Below are 26,201 nucleotides of genomic sequence, written 5' to 3' on the forward strand. Positions count from 1 at the left end.
GATAAAGATGACTGGAGGCGAGACTCGGAGCTGGTAAATAAAATGTAAAAACTCCTGTTGACAGAATAAGTATACCTGTAAACAGTAATTATTCGAAAGCCAGGGGCATGGCAAACATTCCTTCTTTACGTTTCTATGGTCTTTCCCTGAATTTATCCTTGTATCTTTCTTATTTCAGGGCCACACATATTCAGCCTGATTTTTCTCCAGCTTGAGGCCATTATAACCAAAAAAGCAGAAGTGGAACTTTTAATTAGCATACATTTGAATTTCTACCTTACTTGGCATAATATTAAATTTAATTATACTACCATTGGTTTTGGAAGGTGTCAACCAGTTAAATTTTTTATACATTTACGAGACTGATGCGGGAAAATGCGTTCAGATCATTTTCTTGTTTTATAATTTTTTTGTATCCTTTGTGTAATCAAGCCCATGGCCGCATGCACACATCAGAGAAGGTATCAAACATCCCTATTCACAAGTTTGATGAACAACCTTAACTATGACGTGAAGAAGAATAAAGTAAAGAGGACTCAGACGTCATTACTTGGCATTCGTGGAGTTCATTACATTACACATTCATTACATTCCCTTAGCTGTATACAGTATGTCCTGCGTCATTCAGAATCCTGCATCATCACTGCACCAGACAGCAGACACACAGACAATATGTTTTATTCTATGTCAAGATCCCTCTAGGATCGGGAGAGTCTGGAACGTCAACAAGTTCCATGTTATTGTGTCCTCCAGACACACAGTCTGCGCACAATAGTGCCAAGTGTAAAGGAGAGAGAAGTCATCGCAGGAATTTAATATTTAATTCTGTGTAAGGCAGTGTTCATCATTAAAACACCAAATGGAGACTATCCTTTGGAAGAATGGAGTTTAGTAGAGTCCTGGCACTGGTAATAATCTTCAGCCTCTTTTCACACATGCAGTCCTGAAAATGTTAAGACATTTTCAGAACATCGCGCCCCTGATATCTTCCTGAGTCGCTCTTTCACACACTTTCCTCACAGCAGGAGGATTTCCTTGTTGGACGGGATGAGGTGTCTCAGGAAGCAAGACATAACGAAGAAAAGACGCCACGGAAGTCACAGTATCCAAGAGGACGGACGGCGCAACCGAATCCAACGCTATGCTTTATGCGATTTTTCACTTTTTATAAATAATAAGTGTGACTGCACGTATTTACTGAATAAACGAAAGAATGATAAATAACTTGCTGGTGAGCAGAGAAGAGTATGAAGCAGCTTCATTACCTGCATGAAGATCAAACTGGTCGCTCATGATTGCACGAAACAAACTTGATCGCCCCGACGGCTCACTCGCTCGCAGTTAATGTTCATCAATTTAACCTGCTAAGTTCACACATCGGGTCTCTCTGACTTCTTGCAGAAATTTTACTTTGGTGGAAAAAGGTCTGAATGAAGTCGAATGAACAATAATTTGGACTCTTTTGTTCACACATGCAGCTCACGCATAAAATTAAGGGACATTTTCAGGAGTGTATTGCATGTGTGAAAATCATTTTGGTAAAGGTGCATCGTATTCTGCTAATACCTCCTATAGAGTTTTGTACTTAAATATATATTAGTATTTGCATTAATTTATTTGTTATTTCCATGACTTTGGATGTGTTTTTTGTGTTTTTTTGTGTACATGTGTGTGCATTTAGTGAGTGAGTGTGTGACTGGATGGTTTTATTGGTCTGTACGGACGAGGACAGTAAGGTCTGGCGCAGTGTGACGCGGCTCCGGCTCTATTTTACAGCCTGTGTCGTCATTCCTTACAGGTTTATTCCCCTGTGGGAACCATAGATAGGACTTGTTATATGCCTTTGTGCTCAAGAGGAATTATTCACATTTGGTTTTACCCGACAGTATTGACCCCTTTTGTGTCGGTTTCCGCGTGTATGTGTATGTGAGCGTGTATCTCTGTAGTCGAGCAGCAGTACCAGTAGATATGTGTTATTGTCCTCCTCCAGTACAGAAAGGCTCATAAAAGTGACTCCTCATCTCCTGGCCTGCTGGAGGTGTGGAGGATTTATTGTGGAGTGAGTGAGAAAGTAAGGCGAGAGAGAAGGAGAGAAGGAATGGCGAGTGGGAGGGAGTGAAAAGAGAGAGAAGAGAGGGAGAACTAATGAGTTAGAGAGGACAAGGCGACTGAGTGGGAGGTGGGGAAGGAGAGATGGATGTAAATTTCAAAAAAGAAGGAAAGGAATACCGAGGAAGCTGAAGACAGAAACAAGGATGTGGTCAACATACTGCAAGACATTTTTGTTTTAGACCATTAAAAGATTTTTTTAAAGGATTGTTTGACATTTCGAAAAAAAATTCGGAAAACACAATTTTCCTTGCTTTTGCACTTGCAGCTAGTTAGCTTAGCCTTACGCAAAGACGTGAAAACAGGGAGAGACAGCTAACCTGGATCAGTCAAAGGAAACAAAATACATCTACCAACACCTCTTAAGCTTACTAATTATTTATTACTTTGTACCTTATTAGCAGAGACGTCACATAGTATCTGCTAGATTTCTAGCTTGCTTCTCAGGCACAAAAAGACGGGACTGGGAATGAGATACATCATGATTACCCCAACTTAGTATCATAACTTTATTCTTCTACACATTGGTTTTTGCCTAAAATAAGAAGAGGAATATATAATGTGGTGATTAGCTTGGAGCTCTTTGGACAAAGCTAACCTAGCTGTTTACTGTACACCTCTTTCCAGTCCCTGTGCTAAGCTAATCCAGCTAGCTTTGCAATTACCATGGTTTGGCTTTTCTGAACAACAGAACTCATGGGAAGAAGAAATGGCGTGGCACGAAGCTCAACCTTGTGTTTTCTTTCTTTTTCATTTCATACTTAGTTTTATGATTTAAGCTAATATAAAAAGTATTATCAAATAACAAGCTTTAGAAATGCTTTTAGGCAGCTTTTCGTACTAGCTAGGCTAACCTTAAAGACCATAAAGATCAATCCGTCCACCTAACTGTTAGCATGAAACCAAAAGGCAAGTTTCAGACATTCTGCAAATGAAGTACAACCTGAACTCAACCAGTTCCTATTTGTGTTTGTCTTATATATATATATATAGGTAACCGCAATTAAACATAATTACTTTTTACTTTTTTTATTACAATAGACTTTAACAAATATTATTTCCAAGTCAATTAAATCAGTTAAAAAATTATACCTCTATACTGGAAGCTAAAGATATCCCAAGCAGCTTGATAGCCTAGCTTAGCTGAAACGACTAAAAAACAGGGGGGAAACAGCTAGCTTGGCTCTGTCAAGCTTGGTCATTAACATTTTATTTGAGTTAACACATAATATTATGTAATATTCTTGACTCAGACGTCCTGGAGTCTGATAGTTTTCTAGCTATAGCTCACAAGCACAGCAAGACTCGGTGCACAGACACAGTGTTGCACATAGATTTTACCATGTTCACTTTTGTTTGACACTTTTTTTGTTGTAGCCTATAGTTTAACTTAAACAGATATACTGTGTTGATAAGTGGGCTAAGAGGCACTCTTATGCATATTTTGTTACTTTGGATGAGCCAGGAAAGCTAAATTTTCTGTTTTTTCAGCCAGGCTAAGCTAAGTGGCAATTTCTTCACAGAAACCATTAGACTGATATTAATCCTCCCATCTTACTCTCAGCATGAAATCAAAAAGATGATTCTGTAAAAATAAATCTGGTGGCTTTGTCGAATTTCTCTACATGTTCCCCTTGTATTCAGTCTGTTTCAAAGATTTTCTATTTGTTTGTTTTTTTTGCTATCTTTTCATTTTGAAACGTTGTCGTATTAATTTGAGGACCGCAGTTTTTACATGTTCATTTGGGAGTTTAAGAAGAGTCGGAGCGGGCAGGAAGAGAGTGGGAGGTTGGGAAGGAGATATAGATTTATTAATTTTTTTTAAAGAAGGAACACAGAGGAAGCAGGGGCGAGTTTGGCTAGTGAGGCCTGCGCTGCCCATCTGCCTAACTGTCCCTTTTTTTGTCCGTTCTTTATCCATCTGTCCATCCCCGAGGCAGATTCCTGTACTCACCTCACATCAGCCTCAGCCCTGGCATCGCCGCTCTCCCCTTACTCCATCATCTCAAATCAACATGAAAACGACAGAACGACATGCAGAGTTAGGAGAGGTGAAAAAGAGTGAAGGTTGTGAGGAGAGGAACAGAGTCACTTTTGACAGTTTCCTCAACAGAAACTGGGGAAATACACACAGGCGTACCCACACAGTCATGCGCGCACACACCTCATTCATGCGTGTATGATTTAGCGCAGCACACAGTGCCGTATGTGCAGCTATATACCTCCTCCTCTCCTCCTCCTCTTCCTTCTCTCTCCTCATTGTCTCTTTGGCTGTTGCATTTCCTTGCAGCTCTTTCACTCTCTAGCAGTCTCCTCTTATCTCACTCTCTCTCTTCCTCTCTCTCTCTCTCTCTCTCTTTCTCTTACGCTCTCGCTCAACCTCTTCCAGTTAGTGAGTGTGTAAAACTGTGTGTGTGTGTGTGTGTGTGTGTGTGTCCTTGTGTGCATGTGCCGGGGAGCTCATTCTGTTTCGACTTCAGGCAGAAGATGGTAAGTAATGTCTTTCCCTCCTGCATATCTGAGAGAATGTTTACAATTTTTGGATGTGGAGAGGTGTGATTGTTTGTGCAGAAGTACCTTGTGTGCATGTTCAGTGAATGAAGGATTTTGTATTATGAGCAGTGTGGAAATGGGAGTGGATGAAATACATGTACAGTGTGTATGTATATTTTTTTAAATAATTGGTGCTCTTGCATATTTACATTTGTGCATGTGTGTGCTGATGCCTGAAGGAGGTATGCTGTCAAATTATGGAGGAGTTCAGGGGGTAGATGGGTGAGTAATGTAGCGATGAGACTGTTGACTACATAGCTTAAACAGGCAGGAGAGCTGCAGGATGAAGAAGAGGAGAAAGGATGAAGGGGCTGTGTTGTGTTTACTGTGGTAGAAGGTGCTGGACTTCCATATAAAAAGAGAGGAGCTAATACATCCCATGGACATTATCAGTGTTTAAGTCAAGCAATCACCTTCCCCTAAACTGATTCTACTACATCCTACATTCTCATTTAGCCGCTGCTTTTATCCCAAGCCCCTTACAGCGAATGGAATAAGAAACCCCTTGATCCTGATTCCTCTGCGGTTATCCCTTGTCCCTGGAGTTATCATGTGCTCCCCTCCAGGCACCGACATAGCAGCTTAGCCGGAGCGCTACTGTAAATGGAAATGAGGGCAATATGGATGAAGAAGTGTGGAAGCAGCACCTTCAAATCCATGATGGCTTTAAAGCGCTGACAAGGTTGAAGCAGCAGGGTATTGATGTAGCTGTGTAACCTCTGCCGATACGTCCGATTCAGCGATAAATTCAGAGCTTCATGTCATGCTACACAAAGATTCCCACAGTGTGCGAAGAATAGAATCATGCAGGGCTAGTTCATTCCTTTTGTTCCTGTTTTTGCTGTTTTACCCATGTTAGGACAGACAAACTAATTCAAAATGAAACACCTAAATTCACCTAAATCTTTTAGCTTATAAAGTAAAATGCGTAGTTTACTGGGGGGAAAATGCTTTTGCATCCATTTTGTTGTATTCAATTTCATTTTCTTCCCAAAATGTGTGTAAAAATGTATCATTACTTGTGACATCGTCAATGGAGTATTTGAAAATACTACCACAATCTTGTCTGTAAGCTTATTATGAAGTTACTGCAAGCAGGTAGCTTAAGCCTTAGATCGTGCAAAGCCTCAAAACAAGAGCAAAGAGCTAGCAGGGCATTGTCACAGCAAATAAAATACACATATCAGCACCTCTAGAGCTTACTAATGAACATTTTATGTTAGTTAATACTTTTCTCTCTGCTAGTTTTCTGGGTATAGCTAACAGGCACAAGACTCAGGGAACAAGTATTCTTGTATTCTTAACAGTTTTTGTAGTTGCATGTTTCAATAAAAAAGTAAAAATGTGTTTATAAGTGAGTTTTGGAAGCGCTAATACAGAGTTTGTTGCTTTTGGATCCAAGAAAGCTGTCGTCCTTCTTTCGATGTTTTTTTAGCTAGGCTAAGCTAAGTGTCATTACCTTCGCATATATCAAACACACAAGATTGATTTCAAGCTTTCTAGCTTACTCCCAGCATGAAATCAAAAAAGAAAGATTTTCAAATTTTAAGATAAGGCGAAAGACAAAACATGTTACTGGACTAGAAAAAAGAAACATTTTATTTGTTTTCCAAAAAAAAAACAGGTACTGGACACGTAATATTCTAGTCAGATAGTCAGATTGTTTTTGAAGAAAGAATTTAATTTTCACAGGAACATTTTTTCAGTGTGCTACTGTACACTTTTTCCCCCTTTTAAAAAATCTGATTGGCTCGTTCTTTATATAACCTTACAGAAAAAAAGAAACATCAATGTCAAGCTGTAAAGAAGAATTGTTCTACCATATCAAATGTGAGGTGCAGGGAAGGATGGCTGAGATAGCCGGGTTTTGCAGAAGGCGGGATGTATTAGAATATGTGCGATATATTGTTGCAGAGAGTAGATGACAGGAGGTAAGGCCAGAAGGAAAAGTGCTCCTTTGTCCCTGATTACCACATTCTGCTCTTTTTGGCACATTGCACCCATGGACCATTTGGGTCAAATTGCTTCGGGCATTAAGTCAAACTCACTTCAGTGGAGCTTGTTCATGTGTGCATATAGCATGTGTTGGGATGTCTTATTTTTTATATATGATGTATTCATCACAAATCTACAAGAAAAGTATGATTTTACTGTCAAAGAGTGTTCCAGCAGGTCTTTCATTCGACACATTAAGATCATGCTTCTGTACATGTGTAGTTTGCATGCACTGTATGCGATATTATATTTGTCTGGAGTTACTCTCGCTCACTGACTCTGAGAGTTTGCCTCGAGGGAGACCGAGAACGAATAGAAAGAGTACGAGAGACCCTTGAAAAGAGAGACAGAAAGAGAGACAGACAGATAGATGGAACAGAGTGGAGAAAGCAGGCAGAAAATGAAAAACAGCAAGGGGAATGGATGGGCGAGATTGTCGGACCAGCTGTACTGAGCGTGCTCAGTCACCATGTGGGCGAGGAGGGTGGGGGGGGGGGGGTTGCTAGTGAGCAGTATAACACAGGCCTGTCAAGTCTGCTTTGCCATGCTGGCAAATCACTCAATAGCTCATTAATTTGTGGTATGTAGAGACATGACGAGGGCCACAGGAGGGCAGTGATGGATGACAATACAACACGTAGCACATGCTTCCGGTCAGCTGTGGTTACTGGTTGTTTGGCGTCTCCAGCATGGCTTCCTTCCCATGCTTTCTTTACTCTGATGGGGGACATGGAGAGCAGGTTGTTTCTTCTTTCAATAAATCACTTTTTGTTAAGATGTTAGCACAAAATTCTAAATCAGTTTTGCATTGGCTTCATTTGCAACAGTGGACAAGGAGAGTCCTTGTTTATTTAGTTATACGTTTTGTTCTTTCATTTGGCAGTTTTGACTTTGGGTCGTACTACATTGAAACACCTATTTTTAGGGAATTTGCCAATAAAACCTCGAGCAAAGGATCAATCAGTTCAATCAAGCAACTCAGGAACATTTAAAATGCGTGTCTTTAAATGAGTTGTAGCTGACTGCATAAGGAGCCACATGCCTGCAACTGCCAGCAAAGTAAAAGCTTCCTCTATACGCTGGCGCAGACCATCACTCTCATTTATATGAATGCCTGTGTACGTGTGTTCAGAATCCATCATAATGGTACCCTGTGGAGTTTTTGACCACCACTATGTGATACACATTTCACGGACAGTTTCACACTGTTTCATTGATCTTCAGTTGTAAAAGTGCAACCACAATGAAGGCAGTAAATAAGAAGAGTGTGCTCTTGTGATTGTGGTTTTAAGCAATGTGGTGTTTTGAAAAACTTGGCAAATGATTAATGTGGAAAAAAAATGCACTGAGCATTTAGGGAGAAACAATGAAACTAAACAGAAACTTTATTTACAAATGAAATCCCCGGGTTGCCTTTGATGGCTCGTGTCTATAGCTACAGTGTGTGAATTCAGCAGTAATCTAAATTTAACGTATTGGTTTGTGATTTTACCAACATTTGTGAAACCTGCTGTGATCTGGATGATTTAGTTTTGGTTTCAGTGTTTTTGCAGTCTTGCTGCAAAGAATGCTTTTTTGTCAGTGATGGCCAGGCCCTTAAAAGATGCTTTAACTTGATGTTTAGATTTTGCATTTTAATGTTTGACAGTATATTAGTTTGTATCCATTTGTTAAAGTAAGATGTTGCCCATTTGGAAACATTTTGTGCTCATATGTGTAGAGTTTTATAGGCACCCAGTTCTAGTGTCATAGGATTAGACAATGTTGTAAAAACTGACTTTCATATAATTTGAAAGATGGTTTATAAATTGAAAGGTATACAGCTTTAAAGGAAGAATGTGCAACTTTTTGATCCAGTAGATGTCGCCCCTTGAGCACCAGCATGAAACCAAAACAAACGGCTGTTTGGCAATACCTCCGCCTTACTGAAGTCTCCGCTCTTCTCCATCGACACACCTACAACCCCCTTCCTTTCGCATTCGCCCGAAGGAGTCAAGCCCAATCGGCGGACAAACTTGTCCTTTGCTCGAGCTGCAATTGCCTTTGACCTGTAGTGTTGTGTTAGCAGGCTATTGTTAGCGCTCTTCAGTTATCTTGAAGCTTCACATTGCATGTATATTTACACGGACTGATCGTGATCTAAAAGCGTTTACGTGATTCAAACGAGCAATGTTGGTGAAATGAGCTTTCTCCCAACAGCCACCTTGCTGCTACAGCATTTAGGAGATCCACGTGCAGTTAACTCTCAGTTTTTTCAATTTTGAACCTCCTGTGGTTTCCTGCCAGTGTCCATTATCTGCGCCGTGACTTTGATGAGGGCAACTACTGTGAATCTTCAGGATTTAAATGAGTGAGGGATTGGATGCTCATCTCCTCGACAGCCCTACTTAAAAAAAAGAAAAAAAAAAAAAAGCAATCTATTATTTAATCAAAAATGGAACAGTTTCATGAGGAAAGGTCAGGAATATCTAATGTCTTTAGTCATTATTTACAGTAAGCTTGGCTCCCTTACAAGCCATTATTTTGCCAGGAATACATTCGATTTTGAGTTGACATTTTTGATTTGATTATTTAAATTTAATTTCCCAGCGATATCTCCTTTTTAGAGCTGGAAGCACTCTTGGATCAGCAAAAAACTTTTTTTTTCGATGTTTTGACAAAACACCACACGACTGGGTGCTTTACAGCTGCTGTCTTGGACTCTCCTGCCAGTAAATTAGCAAGCATGACAACTGTACAGAAATCCAGATCCCAATCATTTCTTATCTGTCCACCAGAGTTTAGAGTAATCTCTGTGAGCATCTTGTACAAAGAGGCAGAACTGTAACCTCCTTCCAACCTCATTAGTGTAGGTAATAAAACTCTTCATGTGCCGAGCTTGCCTTACTGCAGCATGAATGGAAGTCCTCCAATCATGGCTGACCCCAGTAGACCAGTGATAGGTGATACTTTGGGATGCTAGAAAGAAATTACATTGCAGTTTATTGACGCATGTTATTTCCCATGTGATTCCAGGCATGTTGTGTTGTGGACAATAACTGTACGCTTAATCAGCGACGAAGGGATGTTGAGTCTGACCCATTTCAGATCAATGATTGTCACTTGGATTGATTGCAAAGCTGTTGTAATGAGGTTTGAAACATTTATCAATAACTGATCTGGATTCGTGGAGCCTTCCAAACCATTGATCTTTAAATTTAGTCTACCTTCAGAAAATGTGCAACCACTGGAGCAGTGTGATGTTGATGGTTACAACATTAACAAGGTTATGTACTTTTAGAAAGTGTCCTACCGATTGAAGCATGGCCTTTAATAGTCAAGGCGGCGAGTTGGTAATTTTGCTTGAACATTCAATATGTTATTCATGTATTAATGGCATATTGATAAGTCATCATTTGGTTTTAATTGGCCGTTGCTTTTGTTGGTGGTTTGAGAATAAAGATAATGTAGAGAAATGTGTCTGTACCTTTACAAAACACAACAGGAGCCTGTTTGCGTCTTGTTTTTTGTCATGAGGTATTCAGCCAAGACCGCCTTTTACACTGCTCGTCCAGACTCAGATTTTTGAGTATACAAGGAGCTCTTACATCCTGGATTAGAATGACTATGGGATAGTATAATAGTATTGCAACAAGTCATTCATATCATTAGTGAGATACTCTTTCTATTATAAGCCTGTAGCAGTGAAAGCTTTGATGTTCAGTTATAACAGAGGACTTGTGGATTATATTTCAAGCCTTATTATTATACAAAAACACACTCGACACAAAGCTGATACACATGTACGATTAAGCTGCAATTGACAGTGTTCAAAATGTGTGATGTTTTTCTCCTATTGTTGTGGTGGAGAGCCCCAATGCAACTCCTTCCTGCTGTCCTGACCTGTCCTTTTCTGACCTTCCTTTGGTGTCCTGACCTCATCTTCTTACCTAGGCTTTACTTTGGTGTCTTGACCTATCCTGTCCTGTCCTGTCCAGCCCGTCATTTCCAGGACTGTCTCATCCTTCTTTGTCTGGACCCGGACTTTCCTGACCTATTCTATCCTTTCCTGACTTCAACTTTTCCTGTCTTCTAAGCTCCATTCCTGCCCTGACCTGTACTTTCTTACCCTGACTTGTACTGTACTGTGCTGTCGGGTTCTGACCTCTCCTTTTATGTAGTTGTTTGGACCCGAACCTTCTTTTCCTGACTTGTACTTTCATGACCTGTACTGTATACTACCTTGACACAAAATATTGTTTTATGACCAATATTGTCCTGACAAGTGTCTCTGCACTGACTTATCCTTTTTGTTCCTGTACTTTACGTTACTGTCCTAACCACTATCCCATGAGACCATGTCCTATATTGCCCTGACCCGTCTTGTTTTGTCCTGACCTGACCTGTCCTGTAAGTTCCTAACCTGTCCTTACCTGTTCTGTCAGTTCCTGTCCTGTACTTTTTGGAATGTCCCATCCTGGTCTATCCTGACCTACTCTATTGTCTGGACCTGGACTATGACCTATTCTGTCTTTTCCTGAAGTAAACCGTACAGTTCTGTTCTGTCCTGTCCTGCACTGTCCTTACCTGTACTCTTTTCCTAACCTGTCCTGTCCTTCCCTGACGTAAACTGTCCTATTCTGTCTAGACCTGTCCTTTTTTCCTGTCCTGACCATTATTTTGTTGCCCTGACTTGCACTGCCCTTTCCTGTCCAGTCCAGTCCTGTCCTGACCTTTACTTGACCGTCCTGTCCCGTACTCTCCTGACCAGTCTTCTTCTGACCTGTAGTGTCCTGGACTAAACCTGTCTGCCTCTTCTTTCCTTCCCTGTCTGGTCTGAACTTCATTTTCTTGTTCTTTTCTGTCCTCTCCTATAGTCCTGATCTAATCCTTTCCTAATCCTTTCCTGTACTATAATGTTCTGACCTGTACTTTCCTGTCCAAACCAGACCTGTAAAGTCCTGTCCTGTACTTTACTGCCTCCTTTCCTGTCCAGTATTGTCCTATCCTGATCTTTAATCTCCTGTACTGAACATGTCTGCCTGTCCTGTCCTGTCCTTTCCTGTTCTCTATCTCTTGTCCTGTCCTGTCCCTACCTGTCCTGTCTGCCATGCCCTTGGCTGCCTTGGCCCATCCGAGACAGTCACACAGAGAACTGTTAGCAGATGTCCGTCTGAAAGACAGAGGGCGCTGTCTGCCTAGTCCGTCAGTCTCTGTGTGCCTCTGTCCTCCCGCTCGACCTGGCTTTGGCTCTGTTAACCCTCTTCTCCCTTCCTCTCTCTCTCTCTCTCTCTTTCGCGGCACCAGGCGCGGCTCCCCTCCTGTTCATCTACCCTAAGCATTGCTGAGGTACTCCTGCATGGGTTCTAATGCATTGATACGGCCGTCACCATGGCATCAGTGTCTTCTCCCTCCATCTCCAAACACACTCCTTACTCCCTGCATGCTTTCCCTCCTGAACATCTATCCCTTTGTGTGTGCTTGTACTGTCCTGCCTGCTGCCTTCCTGCTGTCTCTCTGTGGTTTTCTTTCCCATAATCCTTTCTGTTCCTCCTCTGTTTTTGTGTGGATGTGGTCCTGTTTGTGTTTTTTCTTTTGATTTTGTCTTGTAGTAAAAATGTTCTGTTGCCTCATTTTTGTACACAAACTGTATCTAACCCTTCCCACACTCGCACACCCTCCAAAAAAAAAAAAAAAAAACACTTCCATCACTTGGCATATTCCTCAAATGCGTTTCAACCTCAGAACTGAAGTTGAAAGATGCTTGAATTATGTATTGAATGAAAGTGATATTGCTTGCACAAACAAAGTGTGTTTTTCTCCCTCTGTGTACACACCTCGGTTCCTTTAACACTCACACAAACACACAGCAGCGTGTAAAAGGGAAAATGCCGGATAAATGTGCCGTGAGCCTTTTTGCAGCTCCTGTGCTTATTACTCTGGTCATGGCCCAAAGACTCTGATCTGTAAAGACACTGCCTCAATGCAAGGGCATGGAGGATCGCTGACACTTGCCCTAATCTGGTATTGGAATCAATGATTACTTGTAATTGCAAAGTAATGGAAACTGCAAGAGTTTGCAGACAGTACTGAAAACATATTGTACCTTAAAGGTTATATAAGATGTGCATACGATCATCTCTTTTACCAAAAGGTGATCCATTCCATGTTGATGAAAAGATCATGTCCTCAAGTGGTATATTTTAAAGCCTTACAAGAATACAAAATACACTACATAATGTAATCATTAAATATGACACACACTATTGTACAATACCATAGGATACACTTTATAATCCCCAGAGGGAAATGTATCTTGGACTAAAGTGCTGCACATATTTAGCAGTGTCCACAGCAGCAGTAAGCTTCAGTTTAAGCTTCAGTTTCTTATTGTTAATTAAATTAGATACATTGTTTCTAACCGTACCTTAAAGACATTTACATAAGATGTTTGCCTACTTCCATGATTTCTAGTAAAAAAAAAATTCTTAGTTTCTTTATTTGTTGTTCATGTTACTAATCTATTTTAATAGGAATGTGCTGCAAATGTTTTTTTTCCTGGTCTATAGTCATTTGAAATCCCAATTGAAGTTATCCAAAATAAAAATTGTACCGCGACCATGTTTGAAAAATAAAATTCATTGTAATATCAAAAATTGATGTTGGGATCAGCCTAGAACTAATTAGGTATCGGTCAATCTGTATCTTCAATGCTGAACTTCCTAGACTTTATTCTAGATCTTATTGAACTGCAGAAATATGTCCAAAAAAAAAAAAGTCTGAGCATTGCCTCCTTTCCTTAATAATTTACCATTTTTCTTTGGCAGTCCAGAGTAAAGTGAAACACCAAAGTGTAACTGAATCAGAAAATGTATAACTGCCCCTCCCAGAACGTCAGATATTTTTACAGACAGAGGTCTTGGGCACAACCAGAGGTCAGGCACTCACTTGTGTTCACTTCTTAACTTGCACACACACTGATAGAGGGATGTGTCCACAGTCGCAGCGCTATACTGGAACTGTATTTTTTCTGGTCTTCACCCATCTTTGTGTTTTTGTTTTGTTAGTGGTTAGTGTTTTCTAGTAAGTTGTTGGGCACTATTTTATATATATTTTTTAATTTCCTTTGATCGGATTGCAAGATGTGTTAACTGGCTTAGATGTGGCATGTGTGCGCGTGTGTGCTTCAGGTGTGTTCAGGAGACAATGTGAGCAAGTGTTTTGTTTTGAAGTGCCACAAACTGAAGTGTCGTGTTGATCAGAGTGGGTGTGGCATGCCTGTTGCCTGCACATGCGTGTGTGTGAGAGTGTGTGTGTGGCCTGAAGGTGAGTGACTATCCTGTGGCTTCCCCCAGGCCTCACGGAGAGAATTCAGGGCTCACCTGGATGAGGTCATCACGCTCAAGTCAAGGTACTCTACCTTGGACCAGGTAAACCCGTTAACCTTCTACCAAATCTCTATTCTACCTGCATGAAGGCCAATGGCATCCCACGTAGCACCTCACCGCACACACACCAACACACCAACACACACACACACACACACACACACACAGGCAGGGAGGCAGCTGAGGAAGAGAGGCACACAGAGCACATAATATTATAGACAAGGTCACTCTGGGAAACTATTTGATATAGCATGTAGCTTAGGAAGCACACCTTGTTATACTTTGCTGATAATCCAAAACAATAAAAACACTATACGTAGTTTTGTTTAGCCTAAGAGGAGATCAAAGATGAATCCATGCAATTGAAGATGTCACAGTGCAGAGGATTAAAGCAGGGGGATATTCATAGCATAGACCACATGGACCCCATTTACACTTGGTTAAACATTTGATCTGTGTTGTGATATGTTTGGAAGCAATAGAACGTATGGAAAAAGATTTTCCAGAAAACACATTTGGCAGTTTTCCTGACATGCTTTATGATCACTTTGTGTGAAAGCAGCCTGGACTACCTTAAAGGCTCCGTTAACAGGCCTCTTATGAGTGAAGGCCTTTCACCTGTACAAACAGTTTTAGTTTAACATTACATGTAGATATTTCTGGGAGAACTGCATTATCAGTGCTCACCAGGAAAACATACAAACATCATCGCTCCCAATAAAGATTTATTAATTTTTGACTCTAAATCTAGTGTAAGCTGTGGGATATTTTTCCCTACATATGCTGCTAGTATTGTCATAAATACCTCAGTCCCTTTACCTTCAGAAATTCTTTCCCCAAAGTTTGACTTAATCTTTGCTTATTTTTGGAAAAGTATTAAATGTAAACGTTTGGAAAGTCTCCCTGCTCTATGAACCTTTAAAGAATCCATAGAGCAGCATCCATAGAGCAGCATCCTGTCCATCGACCTACAACATGCCTAACGGGCATACTGAGATCTGATCACAATATTGACAATATTTACACATTTTAATTCATCCTTATTAATATATGTATAAATGCATAGAACAGGGAGCTACTATTATTTTCTAGATAACATATCCACATACACATGAGATGTTTGAACCACTTGTTGATTGGGTCTTTTTTTTTTTTTTTTTTTGCAAAGACAAACACACATATTACACTCCCCCATTCATCACATATCTGCAGGGGAAGGTTAGCAGAACACAGGACATTCAGAGAGAGGGTTCTCCGATTGCTCTAGTGATACACATGGCAATAAAGTTGGAGAAAACTGAGAACGAGTCAAAAGAAATTGAGCAGCAGTTGAGTTTGAGGATTTCCCTGTGTATCACCATACTTAATGGTCAGCGACACTCCTTTCCATTGCCTCTCTCTTTCTCTCTCTCTCTCTCTCTCTCTCTCTAAAGATCTCCACCAGCACTCATGTTCTCGCATCCATCACTCATCTGGTCTTTTTGATGTGATCAGTGTATTTAGCTGGTTATATTGTGGTGTTTTATTTCCGAGGAGTGTGTGAATGTTAGAGCTTCATCCGAGTTTGAGCGCGAGTGTGTGTCTAGGTTAACAGATGATCGCTGCGGCAGCGATTGGGGATACCAAAATAGCTCCGCAATCAGAGGCCTTCACCAGAGCCCACTTTTCTGCAGCCTGTGTCACTCTTTTGTCGCCCCCCCCCCCCCCCCCCCCCCCCCCAGATGGAAGGAGGACTCGGCTCTGGATTGCCAGAGTAGAGTTTCATCCTCCCCTCCACCACTCTGTCGTATCACTCCAGCATCTCGTCCTCTTCTCCCTCTCTTGCCCTTGTCCCTGTGGGACGAGGGAGTCCAAGCCGGTTTCCTTGCCCTGTCACAACCCTTTCCCGTTCACCCGGTACAGATAAATCTGCACCCGTTTTGCATAATTCGTCTGACAGCCCCCTTTGTTTTTAGTGCTGAGCTCAGCACCTCAGCAGTTGCATCCCATCATTTCCTGGAGCGTCTCCTCAGCTGGCTGCTTATCGGCCTCATCGATTCCACCCCCCTGGAGCCATGCATCTCGCTGACCTCTCCATGCTCACTATTCTTGGTCTGTAGACTCTGCCACAAGCACAGACCATTGATCATCCTGGCAGATCCTCATGACAACCTGTCGTCAGGCTGTTTCCTTGAGGACAGCAGGGTTGGCATGTAGAGTGATTAGTGTTTCTGGCCTTTAATTTGTGTGTGTGTGTGTGTGTGTGTGTTTGCTTTTAAATTCCAAGCATCCTGCGACGTTCAATTGAGATGTTTTAGTCATTGTCAGGCCCAAATCCTCAGGAACACACACACAAACACACACACACACAAATACGACAGCAATCGCTTTCAGTGACTTTGTCTTATTTTCTTTTATGTTTTCTGACCTGCTCTCTTTGCGTTTGTATGTATGAGGTGTGAGTGCTGACATCTGCATCCCTCACATGAGCTCATTCTCTTCTCCCACATTGTCACTTTCTCAGAAACAGGGGGATTATAGTAGAGGAAAGATTAGAATGGCGTGTGAGAGTATTTGACAGTCTGCTTTGTCTTCTTTCTTTTTTTGCCCTCCCCCCCCCCCTCCCCTTTATTCATCAAACACCTTCATCCTGCTTCTGCACTCCACATACTCTCCTCACTCCCCTCCTAACTCACCCCCCCCCCCGTGTAGCTCGTCCACTGTGTTCATCTCCTATGCAAACTGCCCCCCCTCCTTCTCCCCCTCATTCCTGTCTGATGGTATGATCCTTTCTATTTAGCTTTTTGTCCATACTGAGGTCTTGTTGTAGTGTCATCACTCCACACTGCATCGTTTTTCTTAAGCTGTATCTTAGCTGACATTGACTGTGTATTTACTGCATTTACCCAGCTGCAGGACAGAGTAATAAGAGATTTCATTATGAAGGCGTGTGTGTGAAACTGGATTAGGAAGTAGTAACTTGTGGTCCTTGTGGTTTTTGTCTGTGTGTTTGTAGAGACTAGCAAGGCAGTGATGTAATTGTTCTGCGTTGTGTCTTGTTTTCTTATTTTGGATGTCTGTTGCAGTTCGTTTTCTTTTTTTTTTTTTTTTTTTTTTTTAGCAAAGCACACCTTGTACTTAAAAAATGTCCCAGCTGTTGATCGTTAGTTTTTCCACATGTGCTTTCTCAATGTCTGCAAGTTTGATCTGTGTCATGCTATAGCTGTATTTAGCTCCCTAAATCCCAGAACCTCTTTTTCTGCCTTTTTGTCACCATTCTTCTGTCCCACTCTCTCTCTTTGTACACGACGCTGGTGCAGCTGTGGCACAAATCTCCTGTCAGTAACAGCTGGTACCATCATGGAGGTCCACTGGAAAAAAGGGTATATTCAGAATAAATGTAAAAAAAAATAAAAATAACAAGGACCCCATACAGAACAATAGAAATACCTGCCGCACATGTGGTTCATTTAGTTGAATTATGATAAGAGAGAAGCAGGTCATTAGATCTCAACCATCTAGTTTACACAAAGCTAAAGCAGAGAAAAGTCACGTTACGTCAACTAACAGCGACTCTTTTGGATGAAGCTAAGGTGGATGTGTCTAACAAACAGGTTCTGTATAACATTATAACATAGTGCGGTATTATATGCTACAGAGACGAGACTTGTCAGTAGTCAGTCATTTCATTGTTGTGTTAAATGTGATTCGTTGAAATGTTGAAAAATCGCCACCTTTATTATTTAAAGGAAATGACCGGAGAGTTCAATGACCCTGCAAACTTTCTCCGAATGTCTCAATCCAGAACGACAAATGTCAATGGAAGAAATCAAACAGGACTCATTTTGAGAAGGTTAGGATGAATGATTCAAAACGTAATCAAGTAGTCATCCCCAAAGTTGATGCAATGTGGCATCCAATATGGCCTCCAGTACGGCCTCCAAATGGCGCATTACACCACGTTGAAGCTGACTAGACATGCTCTCTATTTCTATCTTTTTCTGATTCTTTCTCGGCTCTCTCTCTCTCTCTCTCTCTCTCTGCTGCTCTCTTCCCTTATCCTGTCAGGGTTGCTTGTCGTAGTGGATGCCTGTATGTCTGTCTGTCTGTCCGTCCTCTCGTCCGTCAGTCTGTCTTGTCTGTCTGTCTGTCTGTCTGTCTGTCTGTCAGTCTGTCTGTAGTGTTGTGGTTGCCGGGAACAGATGCACTGATGCCTGTGATTCGATGCTTTATCTCCACTAGCTCCAGTGTAGGTTGGAGGGGCTTAAAGATGATCGCAGGAGGACCTTCAGCTCTCGAGTAACTATCCCTCCCCTCCTCCTCCTCCTCCTCCTCCTCCTCCTCTCCCTTCTTTTACCTTCCCCCCTCACCCTCCTCCGAGGAGCGCGCAAAACAAACGCCCCTTCTCCTCCTCTCCTCCCCTTCTTCGCTTGCCTAGCTATCTCTTTAGCTCTTGCTCACTCTCTCTTCTGTCTGTCTGTCTGTCTGTCTGTCGGTCACTCTCTCTCTCTCTCACTTTTTTTCTCTGTCCTGTCTTCGAGGTTTCCCTCTTCCTCCGTCTCCCACGCTCTCTTTTCTGTCTCTCGTTGTCCAGTTTCTTCCGTCTGTCTCCTTTATCTTTCTCCATCTTTGTCTCTGCGGTTTAACATGCTCTGCTTTCAGTAGCTCTGTCTGGTGTGCTGGATGTCTGTTTAGTAGATGCCATCAGGCCGCTCTCGTGGTCTTTCTTGTTTTTCGTTCTTTTCTTCCTGTTTTCTCCTCCTTTCTGCTGTGTCTCGGCTCTGTAGTTTAGTGAAGTCTGTCTTTAAGTACCTGCTTCTTGTTTTTGTTTCTTTTCTTTACGGGCTGTGGGACCACGTCATGCTGATCCTCATCCATCCACCTCCTTTTCGCTCTCTCTCTCTACCTACCTTCCTGTCTTTTTCTATCCCTCAGTCTCTCCATCCCTTCTCCCTCTCCTCCTTCACCATCCCATCCCGCCACCTTGCCCCCCACCTCCCATCGCCCACCCAATCACTTTGGCTGTTTGGTGCCCAGTGGTGTCACAGTATTAGCGTAGCTATGATGGCACTGAGGGAGGGGAGGAGGGAGAACGGGGGCGGGTGTTTTGGTTCTCCATACACCACACACTGCCCACAATAGATTCAAGGGAGGTCACAGGTTATTGGCTCGTAGTTGTATTAAATGACAGTGTCAAACCCCAGAGAGCGGGAAAAAAAAAAGAAAACCCAACATTTAATTAAGTACGTCAGTCAGTCAGGCCGGAAAGAATGCCAAAAGACAAACAGAGCTGAAAAATTCACCAAAATCTCCATCTTGGCCTTCCTTTAAATGAGCCAAAAGACACTTTTTAAAAAGCAGTTTTTTAAGTTTAGACAACTGCCTTGAATCCCAAAAGACTGTAACATTTTGGCATCAGAATAGATCTTGGCTGAATTTCTAAGCTCCCACTACACCCAGAGCTATATCTGTGTAGTGATACTATTTTTCTGTGCCAATCTTGTAGCTTGATAAAAAAGCAACTTGTGATTCTCCTTCCCTTATTTAGTCTTTCCCTGAGGCTGAGCTTCCCAAAAGCATGCTTGTACTGTAACACGGGATCTTCTTTATAAAAGGGCTTTAAAGCTGCTGTGTAGCATCTGTAGTATTTATGTATCAGAGCTATGTTAAGTTTTCTATAATAAGACGAACATCAACAGAATGATTACCAGGAGGCTTGCAGCTTGTACCATCAGTGACGAGGTGAAAGGGGACCCCTGGTATGTTGTACCACCACTATCTATTATGTAGCCTATTATTGGTCGACAGTGTACCTAAGACTAACGCCATGTATTTGCTTCCATTGAGAAGTCACGTCTTTCAACATCAAACAGGATTACAGCGCTCCTCTCAACCTTACTGTTCTCAATTCAACACTTATTTTGAGCATCTTTTGAAAATGAGCTGCATCCAAACGGACCGGTACAATGGTACAGTCATACAAGTGTGTATTCCTTAATCTGCTTTTCATAAGGTGTTGGTCAAACAGTTTGTCCCCAGTGCATTACACGGACAAAGAAAGAGTTTATTCTGACTTTGGATATCATAGCTCGACAAAAGAGAATGTACAGTATGTCTAAAGTCACAATTCAAAGTATCAACAATGGAAATGTAGAAGAGAGCTAGCCTGATGCTTCACAGGCCAAATAGTTGTTTTAACGTTAGTCACACAGGCAAATAGCCAAACATAGTTTAGATGAAATTAAATGATTTTAGGAAGGCACCAGAGGTGGCCAATCAGATTTTTAAGGTGGGCCCATGCCACCTTTTTGCCAGACCTCTGGACACGCTCCTGCAGTATACCTTGAAACAAGATGGTTTTAGGAAGCTCGGCCCAGATTTACCCCCTCTGCTCTCCTCCCTACATTGCCATAGATAACAAGTAGATAAACCCGAGTGTAGCTGTCAAGCAGCATCAGCCAATTCCCAAGGAATCCAAGCATCCTGCACCACATCTGAACAGCCACTATCTATACTGGACACTACATCTCCACTACATTTGATGTTACACCGTAGCACAGTTAATACATCTGTTTTGACCTTGTGATACGATACTGTCACTCTGTATGTTGTCGCCTTTGTCTATATATTCCTTATAGTGCCATGTAATTAAGTGCATTTATAAGTGTGCATAATGTAAGTAAGTAAGTGATGATAATGATAATGCAGGACAAAGTGCACAGTGTAGTGTGACACGGCTCTTGCCACTGCTTTTGATTGTTTGAACGGCTTCTCATGTCAAGCATCTGAGCGGCTCAGTTTATCTCAAATTACCACTACCTTTGCTTTCTCTCTCTTTCCATTTCTTCTTGACCTCTCTCCCAAATCGCTCCCTCCATCTTTAGGTGCAGTCACGATGCAGCAGCAAAGAAAATATCCTACGATCAAGTGAGTACTTCAATTTGCAACTTGAAAGAACTCTCTTTGACTTGATAGTCGTGTCTATATACGTGACTAAAAATGTGCTCTCAAACATGCATAAATAGATTCTAAAGTCTTGTTATGTGACAAAGAGAGCATGGTATGCGTGTTTGGCTGTGTGCGACTGCTGTGTTACATTTGCTGCTGTGTGTGTTGGAGTGTGTGTGTGTGTGTGTGATGTTTTGCCAGGGGTTGTTAAGCCCCATGTTAAGCATCAGAATATGCTGTGGAAGCGTAAGAGTATGTTTAAAGGAAAAAAATTGGGTCAAGGGAAATCAAAGCACAGCGCCTATTCTTCGCTGTGAAGCAGAGAGAATAAGAGAGATCCAGAGAAAGAGAGAGAGGGGGAGCAGATTACATATTAGTTACACCTTGCTTTGTTCCTTTTACCTTTTGAAATTATTAGAAGTATTATTAGACCATTCAGGCTGTTATCGAACCCCTTAAATATCCAGAAAACAAACAGCCATATTTCCTTGCCAATCCCTGCACACGGTGTCCAAATTGTGTGGCAACATTAAAAATTACATTTGTTTATTTCTATAACTGGATGTTTTGGGATTTTTTTAGGAGACCTTTACTGCTAAAGCTGCAAACCCAGTGTATTCGGATTAGCTGCAATGTCTAAGTAGATTTTTTTTTTAAGACTTTCTGAGGCTTTAAGGCTGAAATATTATTCTTAAAATACTTCTTAAATACACCAGAGATAGTCGAGTGGTTCAGTTTCCTGCCTTTGGAGCCACGCAGATGCCTCCAGTGTCTTGAGTCCCTGCAGAGTTCTCTGTTCTTTCCCGTCCTTCTATTTTCCTTTCAACTTTCAAACTGTCTAAATTAAGAATTAAAATGCTAAAAAAAAAAAAAAAAAGCCAGTTGACTAATCTGATTGAGAAGTTTTAAATTTTTCAGTTTGCCCTATATTAACTTTATACCATTTGATATCCGTTTCAGGGTTATATTGCATATTACAGTAATTGATGCTGTCTCATACTAAGCCTTTCTACCACAACTAGAGTGTTAAAATGATACACACATAATCCATCAGATCAAAATATGTCTATTTGAGAGGACCAGTGACAGAAAAATATTAATAATGTTGTGTTGTGATAAACTATGTAATCTATGTAAATTATTTAATGGGGTTAGGGTACAAGGCGACAGGTTAATTCTTTTATCACTCAATTTGTTTTTGATCTTCCTTAAAACTCCTGTGCTCCCTCATTGTATTTGGGTTTTCAAAAGAAGAGTTTTAAAAGAAGAAACCATTTAAAAAAATCAAAATTGACAATAAGAAATGAAGTCTTTGAATTAAAACATAATTAAGACCCCAATAAAAACAACTTAAAAAATTCCTCTCAAATAAACAAAGTTAACATAACTTTATAATTTAAAAGAAGGGAAAAGTCCCTAAGGGGGGTTAGGGTTAGGGTTACTGACCCTTACTTTTTATTAATCTAGACAAAAACCCCAGTATCCATATGCAGACCTTATATGATATATATCCTGAATTCCTCAATCTGTCTTTGACGACCAGTACAGCTGTACTTTTAGAGGTCTGCTCTCACAGATTTCCTAAAATTAAATAAATGAGATAAATATCTTGTCTCCACAGTGAGTGTTCTGGTTTTGTTAAGTCCCACACAGCACTTCTTAAGTAGACAATATAACATCAGTGTAGATGTGAATTTGATGAATATATTTTTGTAATATATTCCATTAATATTTAATAAATTGCTGTGTTGTAAAGGCAAAGCTTTTATTTTGGTAATTTGGAAGTTATCTTAAGTTTATGTTGAAAGATTAATATGTTAAAATGAAAATCGCTCACTATATTAATATCAGATCACTTTTTTAACCTTTAACATCCAGTACTGGTTAGTGTATCATGCTGTACTTATCATGTGTAAAATAATGAATGCTTTTCTGTGCGTTATCCTGGACAGAGGCAAGTCATGCTGTTTCTGTTGTGCAAACCTTTTGGATTTTGTGGCACCCATCTTAAAAGTGGACTAATGTCACGTGTTTTCACAGGTCACAGTGCGGTGGACATCACCAAGGTCGCCCGAAGGCACCGCATGTCCCCCTTCCCCCTCACCTCCATGGACAAGGCCTTCATCACTGTGCTGGAGATGACCGCCGTCCTGGGCACTGAGATCATCAACTACAGAGGTAAGGAGGACGAGTGATTGGTTACCTTAAAACTTGAACGCTGTGGAGTGAACATAAATTTAGTTTGCGCCCACTCAAATGTTCTTTTGTCCTCATTTTGCACATTAGTATCTCCAATATAACTCTCCATTATGTCCGCTGACATTAGCCACTGAGCGTGCTGGGATGTGAAGGTGTGACAGCCTTCAGGTGGATGTGGTCACTCTTTTACAACATTTATTTTTCATCTAGATAGAACAGATTATTTTTGGGTGCAGCGCCCGGCCTTTTTCATGTCTATTCGCTGTGTTTCATGTTCACAATCATTTATGAACATGAAAACTCTGAAATCCAATGGACCCATTGGCTTTTTGTCAATGTGACCATTGTCTGCGGCATTCGTTGTGTAGTTTGCGGAGGATGTGATACTGACTGAGAGTATAACAGGGTTTGGAAGTCGAAGAGATTTCTGATTCACATTCATTGGGGTTCACTTTGTTTTTGGTTATAAAAAAGTACTTTAAAATATTCCAGTTTAATGCATCTTTGTAGTAGTATTTTGTTTTATGAACTTGAATGTCTAAAAACACATTTTCAGCACCTGTGGGTCTAGTCAGCCTTCTTGCAGTGTGCTGAGGGGAACACCATCAGGATAAAGACCAGAGGGGAAAACACACATTTCTACCTTATCACTGCAGACGATATAAAGTGAAGATTGGACGCAATAATGGCCTGTGGCTCATTGGGTTCTAGATCCATGACAGTAGAAAAAAAAAAAGCCTCTTTCTTTCCCAATGTGTAAAGTGTTGTTTCATGTTCTGGGAGATTGGAGTGATTTGCCGGATTTGCCGGAACACTGCTAGGAGGAGGAAAGTGGGATATAAGGGAGGAAATGAGAGATGAAATATTTAAAGAGATAACAGCTGGAGCAGCTCCCCTGCTGGACTGAGGTCTGCATCTGTGTGTGTAAAGTGCTGACTTCATGTAGTGTAGTGTGTTGATCAGTGTGTGACATATTTTTCCAGATCATAAGTGTGGAACTACCGGGATCTATCTCTTCTTTTTTTATCGCCATAAGGTCCTGTGTCCACTAAAGCCATTTATTAAACTGGTAGCACCCATTTTTAATACAAAACCAAAGAAGTTCAGCGTAAATTAACGTTTTTTGGTAAATATAAAAAAACTGTTACTGTTAATACTTGACAGTCTGATTCTTAATGTGTCAAAATGTACTTCATTTTATTATACAGATCGGGGTTTTTTTACAATATGTCCCAATGCCCCTTGGTCTTATGACAATATATCTAAGGGTTATGAAAATGTGGATCTACTCCGTGATGTTTCGACGCATATTAATCTTCAGAAACAAGACCTGACTTCTGTTCTATTTTTATACACAACTCAGACACAGCACATGGATGTTACACGCTGCTTTAAAAGAGGCATGGAAGGAGTAGCGTTTGTGAAAAACACTCAAAAATATCTCAGATAAAGAAGATGTAAAGATCGGAGAAAAACATGTGACATGCGTTATTTACATTTGCTTGTTGTGACTGTTATCTAGAAAGCTAATGTTTGCGTGCATGTGTGGGAGGATATATGGTTTCATGCCTTTTTTTTTTTTCCTTTCACTGATATCAAAGCTTAGATCTTGATATTAACACCCACATAATCATAGAATAAAGGCTCTGGGAAAAGCTATTTATAGCCACACAGCAGCTTAAAGTATTTTAGTGCCAGGATTTTCTCCTCCGCCCACTCTCTCGCTGTCTTTTCTGTCTTTTTTCCTGCTCTCTCTCTCTTTTCTTTCTTTCTCTCCCTCTTTCTCTGAGCTTTTGTCTCGCTGCAGAGTCTCTGTTCTTCCTACACAAATGATTCCCGGGTGTTTTTAAGTTGTCTGGCTGGTGGAAGTGGTTGAAAAAATTGGATGGGGACACTTGCAAGCCTCCACTTGTTGTATGAAAATAGAAAAAAAAGAGAGTGTTTGTGTCTGTGTGTGTTGGTCAGGTGGTGAGTCATGTAGAGAGATCCTGATGCGTGGTGTCACACTCTGTCCCCCTCTAAAGCACACATACATATATACACACACCTCCGGCTCATCTGCCCCGCTGTGTCTTCATCTGAATCAGATGCATTTCCTCTTATTCTCTCCAGTTCTCTCTCTCTCTCTCTCTCTCTCTCTCTCTCTCTCTCTCTCTCTCTCCCTCAGACCATAGCTCTCCGCCCCTCATCACACTCATGTTCTTCGTCTTCTCCCACAGATGGGATGGGTCGAGTCCTGGCTCAGGACGTTTATGCCAAAGACAACCTGCCTCCCTTCCCTGCTTCTGTTAAGGATGGTTATGCTGTGAGAGGTAAGCACCACCATGGCAGGACGTTTATTGAAATAGCGTCCTGTTTGAGTCAGTGTTGCCAAATATATGTGCAAAAAAAAGATGCAAAGTGCATGATTAAAGTTATGGAAGAATATTCAGGCCCTAAAAAACGTGCTAATATAGAAGAAATAGACACTGTTGAATTCAGATATTTAATTCATTTATAAATTGAAAAGGTAATCCAACCCTTTATTTTGACTTTTTATTAGGATATAATCAAGGAGCAGTAATGGAACACAAGCTCTGCAGACAGTTTCTAATTGATCTTTGTTTATTTAAGTCTTACCTTAATTTTATGTTTGAGCTTGAGCATAGAATTCCCAAATAAAAAATAGGTGACAACACAGGAATTAGATATAACATAAATATAGTCTCCAGCTAGCTATCTATCTATCGATGAGTTAAGGCTTAATTTACACCTAACTGCCTGTTGTCACTGTTGCCCATTAATACAGATACATTTTACTCTCACTGGTCACCAGTACTAGCTTACTGACAAAATTATTGTCTTTAGAGGTCATTATTTAATATTAACATCTAACTATACAGTAGGTGTAACTGATTTCTAGCTAACTTAGCTAGCTAACTGATTCAATAATTTGGCTATTTCTTAAAAAGGTTAGTTTCTTTCAAAATATTTCAACTATGTAATTCATCCCCATTTAAAGGAACTATCTAAATGACAGAATAAAATCTGGCTTGCTATATCTAAAAAAAA

At 40.9% G+C, this 26,201-nt stretch overlaps 1 protein-coding gene across 5 annotated transcripts in view; it reads left to right on the top strand.

Moving 5' to 3' along the window:
- Nucleotides 1-26,201, top strand: part of gphnb (gephyrin b) — a 103,032-nt gene that overhangs the window by 66,953 nt on the left and 9,878 nt on the right. For 4 of the 5 annotated variants that reach the window (XM_061051824.1, XM_061051825.1, XM_061051826.1 and 1 more), the window contains exons 9-14: nt 11,944-11,985; nt 13,992-14,066; nt 18,246-18,302; nt 20,888-20,930; nt 22,992-23,129; nt 25,370-25,462. In XM_061051824.1, coding sequence (XP_060907807.1) covers nt 11,944-11,985; nt 13,992-14,066; nt 18,246-18,302; nt 20,888-20,930; nt 22,992-23,129; nt 25,370-25,462 — 448 coding nt within the window. The remainder of the gene's footprint in view (nt 1-11,943; nt 11,986-13,991; nt 14,067-18,245; nt 18,303-20,887; nt 20,931-22,991; nt 23,130-25,369; nt 25,463-26,201) is intronic. The other variant, XM_061051828.1, reaches the window with a different exon arrangement.

This window comes from Labrus mixtus, chromosome 12 (assembly GCF_963584025.1).
Source record: "Labrus mixtus chromosome 12, fLabMix1.1, whole genome shotgun sequence".
NCBI classification, from domain to species: Eukaryota; Metazoa; Chordata; class Actinopteri; order Labriformes; family Labridae; genus Labrus; species Labrus mixtus.